The sequence below is a fragment of the Psammomys obesus genome, unplaced genomic scaffold (genome assembly GCF_907164565.1).
Source record: "Psammomys obesus unplaced genomic scaffold, mPsaObe1.curated_primary_1811, whole genome shotgun sequence".
Classification (NCBI taxonomy): Eukaryota; Metazoa; Chordata; class Mammalia; order Rodentia; family Muridae; genus Psammomys; species Psammomys obesus.
Genome location: NW_026594428.1, coordinates 18,544,597 through 18,559,090, shown reverse-complemented (window position 1 = coordinate 18,559,090; position 14,494 = coordinate 18,544,597). Strand labels below are relative to the sequence as shown.

At 49.9% G+C, this 14,494-nt stretch overlaps 1 protein-coding gene across 1 annotated transcript in view; it reads left to right on the top strand.

Annotated features, from left to right (window-relative positions):
* The first annotated feature begins 313 nt into the window (after nucleotides 1-313).
* Ankrd33b (ankyrin repeat domain 33B) overlaps nucleotides 314-14,494 on the top strand; it is a 76,947-nt gene continuing 62,766 nt past the window's right edge. The window contains exon 1 of the mRNA XM_055619025.1: nucleotides 314-810. Within this exon, the coding sequence (XP_055475000.1) occupies nucleotides 457-810 (354 nt within the window). The 5' untranslated portion in view covers nucleotides 314-456. The remainder of the gene's footprint in view (nucleotides 811-14,494) is intronic.

Sequence of the window (14,494 nt, the reverse complement as noted above, 5' to 3'; positions counted from 1 at the left end):
CCGTCTCTGCCCGGGTCCCCTGGGAGCGGCCCTGGGAGGGACGGGCGCCCTCTGTCTGCCCTGCGGGCTTTCAGCTTCGGGTTCTCCCCGGCGTGCCCTTCCCTGCCCCGGGGCTAAGCAGTCAGGTGGTGGCGGCGAGGTCAGGAAAGGCCCCCACTGCGCCCGCCCGGGCCTCCAGCTGGGAAGGCGCCCCGCCCGCCCGCCCGGCTCCCACCCCGCCCGGCAGCGCAGGGAAAGCCCCCGCGGCTCCTCCCACCCCAGGGGCTTTTCTCCAGTCGCCAGCGACTTCGCTCGGAGAGCGCAGCCGCCTGGCGCCGCTTTCAGCCGAGCTGGAGCGCGCAGGGCCCCTGCTCTTCTGCCAAGGCAAGGGGCAAGGGTCGGTGACCTCGGGGCGCGTCCCGGGTCCGCGTGTGCTAACCCGAGCTCCAGCCCCCGGCCCGCGCCTGGGCCTCCAGCATGGTGCTGCTGGCTGGGCCCGGGCCGGAGGGCGGCGGGACACGCTGCCTGGCCCCGCAGCCGCCGACGCCACCCCGGGGAGTAGAGACAGGGGACGACCCAACGGACTACGAGGAGTACGAAGACTTCTCCAGTCTTCCGGACACCCGCAGCATCGCTTCGGACGATTCCTTCTACCCTCCCGGAGGCGAGGAGGAGTGCAGCGTGGTGAGCGCCGAGAGCGTCCAGGAGGGCGTCCCCGAGGCGGCGACCCTCCTGCGCGCCGCCTGCGCCAACGACGTGGGGCTGCTGCGGGCGCTAGTGCGGCGCGGGCCGAGTTCCGAGGAGGTGCGGGAGACTGATCGCAACGGCCGGGTAAGTCCGCGTGCCGGTAGGGTCGGGGTCCTCTCCGTCTCCTCCCTCGCCCCCATTTCCGCGTCACTCTAGTCCTGGATCTACGGCTGCCCCAAGCACTCTTTCCTTCCTTTCGGGCTTGTGGCAATGGGACCCCATTTGTTCTGCCCAAAAGGGAGGAGCGGGCGGGAGACGGTCCACCTGGCTTCTTACTGCATTCCAGCCCCTTTACCGCTCGGGGATCCCCGATTTCTCCCTAGAGGCCAACGCTGGAAATGTGTTAACACAAGGGGGGGGGGTATCTCTTCAGTGACCTCCTGACTGTTACATTTCCCCAGGCCCCAGGTAGGTCTCCTTGCTGGGGACAGCCTTTTTCTACCGCTCTCCCCATTTGTTCCCCTCGGCTTCTCCGGCTGTCCTTGCCTAACACTCTGGTGCTCGATTTAGATTTGGAAGTTTTCTTTTCTTTTCTTACGCCCCGGTCTTTCCTTGCTTCTCCTAGTGGCCCGCGCGGCGACCAGCCAGCCTTATCTGCTGCGGTCACCGCTGCGGGTGACCTAGGGGCCCTCGCAGCCATCCTCCAGGCAGGCCGGGTGCAGCGCAGCACAGTTCGCTCGGGCACACAGGGAAGTGGGGAGGCAGTCTCTATTATTTACGGCAAGACTCAGAGAAAGCAAGAAAGTTTCAAAAAAAAAAAAAAAAAAAAAAAAAAAGAGTTGGAGAGCTGTTCCCTCCGAACTCTAACTGGGAAAGTGACCTCTGTGGCCGTGTTCCCATTAAACCCTGGACAGACAGCCTCACCTGATTTCCATGTTCCCGGAGGCCCAAAGGTTTCTGCAGACTCAGCCTTGCGCCAATTAGGGACGCCTGTGCTGCTTCTTGGAAGTCACAGCCGATGGAAAGTAAGCGCTTTAAAACGGGGACTTGGAGAGCCCTTGCCTTGGGCTTACCCTGGGGCTGTGTGGTTTGTCCCTGACTGCAGTCTGGTCAGGCTTAGGCAAGTGTGTAGCCAGTGTGTTACTCTCTGCTTTCCAATAACCCGAGAACATTGAACCTGGGGAAATGGTTCACGCTTGCGATGTGTCAGGGAGACCTGTGTGATGAGGGCAGCACCTCCGTGGTGGCTGTTCCGGTTGGAACGCTTCAGGAGGAAGGGCTCAGGGGGCTAGTTCTCTTCTTTTGCTCCACTTTCAGTTTAACTAAGCGAGTTTTCCGGGTCAGGTGTTGGCGTTAGAAACCTCTCCTTCCAGAGCGAGCATAGCAGCAGCCTGGAAAGATCGCCAGGGACAAAGGGTCTGCATGTTTGGGGTGGTCTTCACCTGAGGACTTCACCTGTGAGTGGCCACTCGCCTCTGTAGCCAGCGATGGGAAGGAATCCTAAACAATAACCAACGTTTGAAAACTGCAAGGAAAGCTGATAACACGTTAACCGGTGCACAGGAGGCTTGGGGAAGACTGATCAAATTCCAGGACCCCTGGAGAGCGGCTCTGGGGAGCAGAGGCCTGAGAGCTGCCTCCCCAGCAGCTCCTGTTTTCCTCTTGTGTAGAACTCCTGTAGTGACAGTCCTGGGGTCTGTGAGCCTCAAGTGCTGTCCTGCTCGGAAAGCCCCACACTGATGCTCATCTTACTGTCTTTTCCCCTTGTTCTGAAGAGAACATGGTCCAGCCTTATGTCTCTTGTGCCCAAGTTTTCTCTTGCTATTTTTCTCTTCCTTAGGTTATGAAGATAGAGACTGCAGGGCCTTAAGAGAGCATCCACTTCTTTGCACACATCAGATGATTCTGGGGACCAGAGGAAAGGTGTGGGAACCAGAGGACAGGTCTCTGGGCCAGAAGACCGGGGCTATGTTCTGCGTGCCCCGAGGGGAGAAAACAAGAGGCTGTGTTCTTACCCTTAACTATCAAGGAAAAAGCAAGAGACTTAGGGAACGAGGTGGCAGGTTGCAGAAGGTATTTGGGTCAGGTAGGTAGAGCCAAGGAATAGTGGCAGGTACAGTATGGTTTGTAATGGCCTGGAGTGGAGAGCAGGGGCTTTGGTAGCCAAGGCTACCAAAGGTGACGAGAAACCCAGCTGTCCTTAGCTGGCTCTGAAACTGGGAGTAAATGAGTGTCAGCTTGCCAGTGACCAGTCTGTAATGCTTTAGTACACCTTCTAGTAGCCACATGACTTGCTTTCTCCCCCACCTGGAGGTTTCTGTTTTAAGGGTACTTTCTCTGGAAGGCATTTCCACCTGCCCCCATCCAAGCCCAGAGCTGGCTAAGGGTAGTTCAAGTGTTGAGTCACGAAGGGCTGAGGTTGTCAATAGGATGGTCATTTGCCAGCAGGTGTCCTTTGAGCACAAGAAAAAGTCTTTGTGCAGAGAGGGGGAAAGTGCAAAGGTCCTGAGGCAGGAACAGTGTTCTGCGTGCTCTAAAGGTTGCTCATAATTTGCCCTAATGAAAGCAGACTCCAGAGCTTTGGTGGAATAGTGGGGTGATTGCATTAACAGCAGGTGACAGCTGCTGGGTACTTCTGCTCAGGGCCAGCTTCCCAGGAACAACCTAAATCAGTGATTCTCAGCCTGTGGGTCATGACAGGGAGGAGTCAAGCACCCTTTCACAGGGGTCACATATCAGATACCCTGCATATTGGGTACTTAGGATTCATAACAATAGCAAAACCAGTTATGCAGTAGCATTGAAATAATTTTATGGTTTCAGCTCACCAGAACATGAGGAACTGTATTAAAGGGTCACAGCATTAGGAAGGGTGAGGACCACCGCTCTAAAGGCTTTTGAATGTTGCTGCTATGCAGAACACCTCACTACTTTTTTTTTCTTTCCATTTTTTCTTTTAATTTTTATAATTATACTTTATTCACTTTGTATCCCCCCGTGGCCCCCTTCTTCCTTCCTCCCCTCCCAATCCTGCCCTCTCCCCCCCTTTTCCACACATGCCCCTCCCTGTGTCCACTGATAGGGGAGGTCCTCCTCTCCTTCCTTCTGATCCTAGTCTATCAGGTCTCATCAGGAGTGGCTGCACTGTCTTCCTCTGTGGCCTGGTAAGGTTGGTCAACCTTTGGACAGAGTTCAGGGAATTTCATAAAAAAAGTAGGAAATAATAAGACCTGGAGAGGACAGGAGCTCCACAAGGAGAGCAACAGAACCAAAAAATCTGGGCACAGGAGTCTTTTCTGAGACTGATACTCCAACCAAGGACAATTGATGGAGATAAACTAGAACCCCTGCACAGATGTTGCCCATGGCAATTCAGTGGCCAAGTGGGTTCCATAGTAATAGCTCACTTCTTAACAGGTAAGAAGTCCACTCTGAGCCCCAGGTGGCCAAGGACCACATGTGGAGACTAGGGGATGTGGCTGACCACACAAGTTTGCGTCTGAAATATTGTTCTGGAGGGATCTCAGGATCTACGATATAACACTTAAATATTTGTCACGTAATTTTCCTGTAACAACAAACACGTGCTCTTCCTGTGTTTTTTGGTTTCCATCATGAATGGGTGGTGTAGCCCTCCAGAAACCCTTTTCCTAATTCCTTCCTTTACTTACTCCTGCAGCCCTGGTGGCTCTCCCCTCGTTAACAGAGAAATGGAAGACATGTTTGTGTCTTTTTAATTGTGGAAGGGCAGTTTGCGTGTCAGACACCTGAGCCAAATTATGCCTGGTTAAGCTGAAAGGTGGAATGCCTGTGTGTGCTGAAATCTCAGGAAGTTTCCCCAAATCACCGTAAAGCCCCTCAGTGTGAGGTGCCTCCGCTCACGAAAGAGGCTTACATCTCAGTTTTCCATACACTTCGGTGTGATCACACTTTACCTTGAAGTACAAAGGAGGAATTTGTTGCTTTTTTTTTTTTTTTTTAAATATTTAATGATTTCTGAATGTAGAAATCTCCTCTTCCTAAAGGGAGGGTCACAGTGCTGGAATTCATGCACAAACCTCCACCCTCCCAGGTCTCCATATGCATGCACGGCCGGCCTGTGTGTGCATAGAATTAGGCTGACTCATGGAGAAGCTGAACTCTGAGGTCTCAGCTAGTTTGCTAGTTACTATGGAGAGTGGGCTCTGGCCTCAGACCTCCAATGCTTGCCAAGGGCCAGTGCACACAGGGAGAGGTTTGCTTTGCTCTTTGGGACATGTTCATGTGTTTTTCCTCTCCTTAATAACCTCCCCAACCCCGTGTGTGTGTGTGTGTGTGTGTGTGTGTGTGTGTGTGTGTGTGTTTATGAAAGAGAGAGAGATCTGTGGATACACTTGATTGTGTGTGTATGTGGGGGGGGGGTTCATTCTTAACCATGGTGCCATGTGGAGTCACAGCACAACCTCGGGTGCCTGTCCTCACCTTCTACTTTCTTTGAGTTAGGGTCTCCTTGTTTCTTTTGCTTCTGTGTGTGTCAGGGTGACCCACAAACCCACCAGCTGTGTGTGTCTTCCTTATTGCTGTAGGAACACTGGGGTTGCAGGCCCCCCGTACAGAGCCAGGCTTGATGTGGGTCCTACAGGTTCAAATTCAGGTCCTTATGTTTGTGTGTCAATGTTTTACCCACTGAGCCATGGTCTATCGTGTCCCCGTTTTAGTTCCATCCTCAGTCGTGGGGAAGGAGAGAACAGTGTGTTAAATAGCATTGTGCTGGGAACTCCAAGGACAACATTGAAAGTGAATCAGGTCAGGTGGGTTTGGGAAGAGTAGGCCGGTGCAGGCAGGCAGGCAGGTCTTGCTCTTCCACTAACCTTGGGTGTGTGTCCAGGCCTAGCAGCAGTAGAGAGGCACTTATGTTTTAGGTATAAGGATATCAGTTATCTGTGGCTGTGGTAGTGTTGTGTGCTAGTAAGCTCTGTGTATATCTATAATAATAAATTTATTTATTATAAATATCTGTCATAATTTATTTTAATTAATTAATTAATTTTTGGCTTTTTGAGATAGGGTGTCTTTGTGTAGCCTTGGCTGTCTGGGAACTAGTTCTGTAGACCAGGCTGGTCTCGAACTCATAGAATCTGCCTGCCTCTGCCTCCCTAGTGCTGGGATCAAAGGCATGAGCCACCACCACTTAGCAGTAATAATACAATTATAAGAAGATGTTTGTTTGGGTTCATACTTGCGCAGCTTTCAGCCCAGGCCTAAAGAGGCCTAGCACCTTGGGCCTCCGGGTACCAGACGGCAGTGGCTGCAAGCCCGAGGTGCAGGAAGTTGCTCACCTCAAAGCAGCACTGGGCCCCTCAGTCATGTAGTCTCCTTCGAGGACACAACTCAGGGGATATAAGAACCTCATGCAGGGCCCCACCTTCTGTGGTTTGACCATTCCTAATAAAGCTTTTGAGAACCAAAAGCTTTATACCCATGGGCTTTTGGAGATGTTTCCCCAAGCCAGAGCACCATGTAACTCACATCCAGGAAACCCCAGGGATTCAGTAGTAACCCTCTGTGGAGGGTAGCCAAGTGTAGTTTATGGAGGCTAGGTCCCATTTGTCTGTACCCAGCTGGTGGTGGGCTGTCGATGGCTAGACCGGGCTAGCCTCAGCTGATGGATGAGGCATCTCCACCCCTTGCGCCTGCTTTTCTTCCAGCAGGCTGGTCCTGTGGCTTTCGGTGGCTCATGCAGGTTCCAGGAGGGCTGTTGCTTCTACTGAAGCAAGTCACAAGTCAAGCCCAAATCCACATGGAGAAAATCCACCTTCCTCTCAGTGGAGGAGCTGTGAAGTGGGGAATGGGGCAGGGCAGAAGTTCTTCTGCTATCGCTCTACCAGAGAGAGGTGAGGCTAGTCTCGGACACTGATACGCTCTGCCCTGGGTGACCCCATCAGTCCTTTGTATGTTTAGATGCTGCGCAGCCGACTGTGTGTATGTTTGTATGTGCATCTGTTTGAGGTCATGGTCTGAGGGCAACCCTCTGCTCAATGTGGTTGCGCCAGCCGCGGATGCTCTTTGTTGGTTTTTCTGAGTTGTTTTAATGATGCACACTCAGCCACCACATCTACAAGATGTCTGGGACATCTAGGCCCCTGAAACTGCCTTTGGCTCAGAGTTCAGCAACCAGGAAGCTGTGAAGAGAGAATCGTTGTTTCAGAACAGGTGAGGGGACTGACAAGCTAGCTCAGGAAGTAAAGGCTCTTGGACACAAGCCTGACAACCTAAATTTAATCTCAGGACTGAGGTAAGGGACCGAGGGAGGAGAGAACTGACGGGAGAACACTGTCCTCTGAACCTTTCTGTATGCAGGCTCTGGTGTGAGTGCCAATGAAAGGTTTATTTCGGACTCATAGTTTCAAAGGTCCCAGCTCACAGTCACCCAGGCCTGTTGTATTTGGCCTATAGCTGCACAGTACAGCATGGTGGGAGCATATGACAAGGAGGCTGCTCACGTAATAGCAGTCAGTAAGCAAAGAGAAAAAAGGGGCTGAGATACTGTTACTCATTTTTAAAATGGGTCCCTAATGACCTAATTTCCTCCCAAGAGGCTCTACCTCCTGAAGGTTTCCTCAACACATTGACATTTGAGGAACATTTGATGTCTGTTTTATAGCTGATAACTATGGGGCTCATTGGGACAGCCCAGAAGGTTCAGAGTATAGAGGCACTTGCTACCAAGTCTCATGATCTGAGTTGTCCCCAGACTTCCATACCCAAGCTCTGGGTCACACATGTGCCAGCACACGAGACACTAAATATTAACCCTCTGCTTGATGTATCACTGGCAAAGGTTTTTTTTTTTTTCTCATTTTGTAGGGCACTTCTTCGCTTGCTTGACAATTTCTTTTGCAGTTGAGTTTTACATGGTCTCATTTTCAATTGTTGGCCTCATTTCCTGAGTAGTTGGATTCCCATTTAGAAATCCTTATCTGAGTCTGTGTGCTATAGTGCACTCTCTGCCTTCTCTTTTAGCAGTTTCAGGCTTTACCTTGGGGTTTTTGATTCATTTGGAGTTGGTTTTTTTGTGCAGTGAGAAATGAAGGTCTGGTTTCTTTCCTCTACGTTTGGACGTCTAGTTTTCCCAGCAGCACTTGCTGGAGCCGTTGTCTTTTCTCCAGTGTTTATCTTCGGTCATGTGGCTCTAGTTGTGTACCCTTAAATCTGGGTTCTCTAGTTTATCTACATGCTTGTCTTTGTGCTAATACCATTCTGTTTTTACTAATCTAACTCGGTAGTATAATTTGGGTATACTGAGTCTTTTTTGCTTCTGATTGTCTTTAGCCCTCCCTTTAAATTTCTTGTGGACCAGTGTTGCAGCTTATTGGGGTACTAATTCTAAATCATAGCCATGAGGCCTGCATAACTCGAAACATTCCCTTATGTAAAACAATGTGGTTTATTTTTTATTGAAAAGAATAAGAAGAAAACAAGTTGGTGAATTGAATGAAGGCAATGTATTTCATTCAAGAAGTTTGGGAAGTAATTCATGTAGGTGGTCTGGTGTGTGTGTGTATGTGAGCACTCGCGTGTTCGGGTGCGTGTGTGTGTGTGTGTGTGTGTGTGTGTGTGTGTGTGTGTGTGCACGCGCACGAGTGTTCCGGTGCGTGTGTGCATGTGCGTGCGTGCCCAGAACCTGGCACCTGTCCATCTATCTAGCCTGGCTGGCCAACAAACCTCCCCTCTCCATGTTCCCAGAACTGGGGGGGCAGACACCCTCGGCTTTTTTCCCGTGGGTTGTGTGGATATGGCCTCAGGTCCTCATGCTCCTATGGCAAGCACTTTACAGACAAGCCAGCTCTGGAGCCCCAAGCTATTAACTGTTTGATCGTCTGCCTCCTAGCAAACTGCTCTGCCAGGAGATAACACTTCTCACTTCACAGGGACCTAAATCACAGGAAGGAAACGTTCAGTTTCCCCAAACACCTCCACAGTCACAGGTAGTCTCTGCTGCCTCTCTCCTACTGAAAAAACCCAGGTGACCCTGTTCCCAGTGAAGTTTCCAACTGCCCAGCACTGCAATAATAACACATTTCTTTTCTCATGTGTATTTGTGTGTGGTTATGTGTGCATATGCAAATATGTTTATGGTGGGATGGTGGGATGGATATACAGATATATGCATGTGTGGGCATACATGAAGAAACCCAAGGTTGACATTGGAAGTCTTTGTGCTAATACCATTCTGTTTTTACTAATCTAACTCGGTAGTATAATTTGGGTATACTGAGTCTTTTTTGCTTCTGATTGTCTTTAGCCCTCCCTTTAAATTTCTTGTGGACCAGTGTTGCAGCTTATTGGGGTACTAATTCTAAATCATAGCCATGAGGCCTGCATAACTCGAAACATTCCCTTATGTAAAACAATGTGGTTTATTTTTTATTGAAAAGAATAAGAAGAAAACAAGTTGGTGAATTGAATAAAGGCAATGTATTTCATTCAAGAAGTTTGGGAAGTAATTCATGTAGGTGGTCTGGTGTGTGTGTGTGTATGTGTGTGTGTGTGTGTACATGAGTGTGTGTAATCATGCCATTGTGATCTGGTTCTAGCCTTCCCTTAGCTTCCTGATCTCTGGGAAAGAATTCAGATGGTATGGTGTAGAGGTTAAGTTGAGGTTGTTGCTGAGTAAATTGCATCATTCCCAGTAGGTAAGTTCCCTGTGGCCAGAGAGACCACTGTAGGGCAGAACACTGGATGGGTGAGGGACACCAATGGCCAGATAGACTGCTGTAGGGCACTCTCAATGGATGAGCATGAAGAGTGGCTAGAGAGGCCATTTTCCCAACCTTTATTTCAGGCAGGTTTTATGCTATTTCAAAAGTCTCTGAAATAACCTTCCCAATGGTCCTTTTCCTGTCAGGTGATTAACAGACTTGTTTGGAGTGACCCTTACAGGAGGGAACAATGGTACGTAGTAGAATATCTCCTGTTAGTGATCTTGAAGGAGTCAGGATTCCTGGAACCAGAGCTAGATACTGATCAATTAATGGATGACCTTCTGGGAAGTCCGGAATGTCATATCTCCTCCCAGGGCTAGAGATAGGACTCAGGTCCCATTCCTCTGACTGCTCAATGGAGTCCTACTGCTACAGTTCTTGCTTTTACAAGGTATTGATTATGAAGGAGGGGTCCTTACCCATTGCTGTCAAGTCTGCTGATACCTGAGTAGGAAGAGAAAGAACTGGTGGTGGATGGAGGCCACAGAGACCTGAGTAACTTGTGAATATGATGACCTCTGCTCTCAGGAGGTGGCATTTAAATGAGGTAAGATCCTAAGAATTTGGGGCTGGAGAGATGGCTTAGAGGTTAAGAGCAGTTCCTGTCCTTCCAGAGGACCTAAGTTTGGTTCCTAGCACCCACATCAGGTAGATCACAAATGCCTGTAACTCTGGGTCCAGGGATCCAATACCCTCTGCTGGCCTCCATAAGCACCTGCACATACGTGTACACTCTCTCACACACACATATACCACACATATAGGCATAGATAGTAAAGTCTTTTAAAATTTATATTAAGGTTATTTGATGTCTTTGTGTATGTATGTATGTATGTATGCAAGAATCTATAACAGAGGTTTTTAAATTGTGTTATTGAATTTAAAGGACAGTTCAAGGTGGAACTGACTTATTTCTACTAAGTCAGAGAAAAGGAAGTACGGTAGACATGAAAGCCCATGTGACACTTGGTTTTGTGGGAAATTGGATTAGAGTGGTGGGATTAAAGAGCAATTTTCAAGTAAGAGCAAAATCGACACAGGCTTCCAAAGGCAATATTCATGTCAGAGCTAAATACGCTCATGCCCAAAGCAGGCACTGGATGAGCAGGGAATCAGCATTGCTGTCCAGCTTCAGCTGGCTCTTTCATTGGAGACTGCGCATGCCTTGGGATGTCCTCAGCTGAAAGAGGCGTAGACAGGTGTGTGGGTGGAGACTCGGCAGTACCCATCTCCTTGTGCTTGTGAGAAATGCTAGTTAAGGTGTTAAACTTATAGTACCACTATCTCCAACAGTGTGTACGATGAGGATGGAACCTAGGGCCTCACACACGCTAGGAAAGTGTCCTTTCGTGAAGTTGGTTAAAATAAAGAGGTTGGGCTCTTCTAAAATATATTTTTAAGGATTTACTTATTTTACTATCTTGCGGGTATGAGTGTTTTTCCAGCTTTCATGTATTTGCACTATGTGCATGCCTGGTCGGAAGAGGGCTTTGGATTCCTTGGGAGTGGAGTTATAGATGGTTGTAAAGCAACCATGTGGGTGCCAGGACTCCAGCCAAGTCCTATTTGAGAGCAATTCGACTTTCAATGGCTGAGACAACTCCCTAGTCCTTAAAACGTTTTTTATATTTACTTGTTTTCTTTGTGGGCATGTGTGCAGTGGTGCCCACGGGGAGTCTCAAGAGCAGCATGCAGGAGCCAGTTCTTTCCCACTCTCTGAGACCCAGAGAGCGCACAGGTTGTCAGGTTTGGCGAAAGCACTTTACCTGATTCCCATCAGGCTTTCTGTAGGTCTGAAATGGAAAGGCTCTTGGAGTATGGTACCACCTTCCTGTGCTTCCCCGGGGAGCACGTGAACTCCAGAAGTAGGAAGCATTGCCCAGTGGTAGATGCTCTGCCCCATGGCTTCTATGAGTGAGTTAATACCAAGGTCCTTTCTCAGCACTGCTGGCTGCTTTTCAGCCCTGGAAAAAGGTGGAAGTGAAGCAAATGCTTAAGCATAAAGGAGTAATTAAGGAAACTGAGCTGGGTGTAGTGGCTTACACCTGTAATCCCAGCATTCAAGAGGGGTAGGAGGATTGCCTGCTGTGAATCTGAAGGCCAGTCTGGGCTCTGTGTGAGACCCTGTCTCAAAAATCAAAAAACGCCCCCCTCCAAAAACAAAACAAAACAAAACAACTACAACAACAGAAAAAGCCAGGTGTGTGGCATGTGTTATAGTCCTAGCACTTTGGAGGTAGGAATAACTGGGAGCGCCAGGAGTTGAAGTTGTCCTTGCTTATACAGGAAGTGGAATACATTCACGGTCACATGTCCCCTCCCATCCTGTTAGAGATGTCAGCTGCAGGGAGATGAGAAAGCAGCTGTGGTACACATCTGGGGGCACCTCGAGTCGGAGCGAATGGATATGAGGTGCAGCTGTGGAAAGCGGAGGAGAGGCAGTCATTCTTGAGTGCATGTCAGAGCAAAGATCCCTGCTCTAGGGGCAGTGGTGCTGGCCTGCTCTGGGTCTGAAGTGCAGTGCTCATTCTAAAGGACCTGACCCTCCCACTCTGCTGTTTCCTCCTAAACCTTCAGCGTCCCTACTTGACAATTCATGGGACAATAGTCACTTGCTAAAAATAGCAGGCAGTGAGTGACCCAGCTATCCCTCCACTGGTAGTAGCTAGGCTTTTTTCTTTGGCACGAGAATGTGGGTGGGTGTCTAGGAAATGAGTTTCAGGTTTGGAAAAGTCAGGCTCACTGGCTCTGTTAATAATTGAACCCAGCTTGCTGAACTGTGGTGACCCTTCTTTTCTCTGGAGGACAAATGCCTGCACAGGCCAGAGGCATGTTTCCAGAAGTGCCTAAGGACCTAGGTGGGCCCTGTGTTGCAGGGAAAGGGGAGAGTCTAGACCATTTTGCCATCTGTATGCTCTCTCTTCAATGGTGGTCTGGGATACACATCTTGATTGAGATGGCGGGGAGGCCACTCAGAAGACACCAGCTGGATTGAGCATTCAACTTGCACTGGTTTCTTGTGTGTTTGTGTGTGCATGTACATGTATGTACGTGTATGTATGTGAGTTTATACTTACAGTACAAGTGCTAGAGGCTCATGTTGGGATGCCTTCCTCCATTTCATCATCACTCTCCACCTTAGTTTTTGAGGCAGGGTGTCTCCCTGAACTTGAAGCTCTCCATTTCAGCTAGACAGGCTAGCTGGTGAGCCCAGCTCCACCTGGCTCTGTGCACACCTTCATCCTCTCAGCACTAAGGTTACAGATATACACACATCACTCCCGACCTTTACTTGAGTGCCGGGCATCCAAACTCAGGCTCTAAGGCTCATATTGCCAGCGCATTGTCCCCACTGAGCCATCATCCAGCTGAGAAGGGGGTGGGGGACACAGAGCTGTATTCTTGGGGGAGTCTTTTGAGAGGTAGAGAGAACCCTGGTTAGACTGGGGAAGGGGAGGTAGGGGCTTTAGTTCCCTTGATGGACAGGAAAAGTAAATGCATTCTGTAAGGCAGTTACACAGGACACACTATGGGGCTGGGGGCAAGTTCTTACTGCATTTGCTCAACTTGAAGCAACTTGCCTGTCTCGAAGACAAGCAAGAGCAGGGCGTAGAGCGTGGCTCACTGAGTGAAGTGCTTGCCCCACGAGCATGGAGGCGTGAGGTGAGACCCTAGCACCTGTGTAAAAGCTGAGCTGCATCTGTAACCCTCGCAGCTCTCCCCAGCCTGCCAACCTAGCCAAATGAGTGACCTCATTCATGTTCAAGGAGAGAACAGCACCTTGTGTCAACCTCTGACCTCTACCGCAAGTACACAGATGCACGTGGGCACTCTCATTCATACCCACGCACACCTAGAGGAATGTGCACACAGCCCACCTACAGCGAAGCGCAGCACAGTCGCACAGACAGAAACCCAACAGCGTCACGGTGTGTGGCCCGTGCCCATCTTCTTAGGGCTGCCCTGTGGATGTCGGTCTTGGCAGGCCTCCCAATCATGTGAACCAATTCCTTAAAATAAATTGCTCCCTGTCTGAGCCTCCTACTGGTGCTGCGTCTCTGGAGAGCCCTGGCTGATTCTGCCTTAGCAGTAAGTATGCTCTCCTGGTCTCGAGAAACTGCCAGCTCAGCCTGGCTGCTGTCCTGAGGGTCTCGCTGACAGCTGGATCAGCAGGATTTCTCCTGTGGGTTTCTAGCAGCTTCTACATCCCATGTTACTGCTGCCTCCAGGCTTAAGCCTGTGCAACCACAGGCCTGGACTTACCAGCACCCCTGGGCCACTTCTGTGTTCTGACTGCTTAGAAGTTCTTGGTGATGTTGGACTCGGGCCTGCCTTGCTGCCTCCTCCTCCTCTTTCTCTTACTCCTCCTTCTCTTTCTCTTAGTCCTTCCTTTCCCTTTCCCCCTTCTTCCTTTTTCAGAGAAAGACCCTCACTATGTAGTCCAGGTTGACCCCAAACTCCCAGTCTTTCTGTTTCAGTGTCCCAGGTGCTGGGATTACAGATGTGCACCACTGCACAGCTGCGGGGCTTCCGATTTCATCTTGCACCCAAGTGCAAGTCTCCATCCAGCCCTGACTCTGCCCCTGCTTCTGGCTGCAAGCCTGAAGATAGCCCACCTTTCCCCATCTCTGACAAAGTAATTTCACCATCTGGGCTCCCGTTGTTTGATGGCCCCTCACATGCACACCCCCTCCCTGCTTTTTGATCTGACCTGCCTCCACATCTGGATTCACCGCCATGTGTGCAAACCTTGTTAACAAGGACTGTCTGACCACCTGGCTTTCCTTCCTGTCACAGAAGCTGGGTGTTCTGTCATCCCCCAGCTACTGGTGCCAGCTGTTTTCAACCAGGGGACACGTACCCCTCCTCTGGCTTTACTCTGTGGGCATCCTCATATGTTCCCATTCCTGGAAATGTTTCTGGGTCCTTCACTGTACAACTTCCCTCTGGCTTTGGACCCTTCACGCTTGGCTTTTATGCTTTGCTTATAAATAAGGATTGGTCAAGTTTTGGAAGACCCTCAGTCTGAAGGCTGGCAGAACTTGGAGATGCTCCTTGTGGTTCCTACATGTCAGACCAAGAAA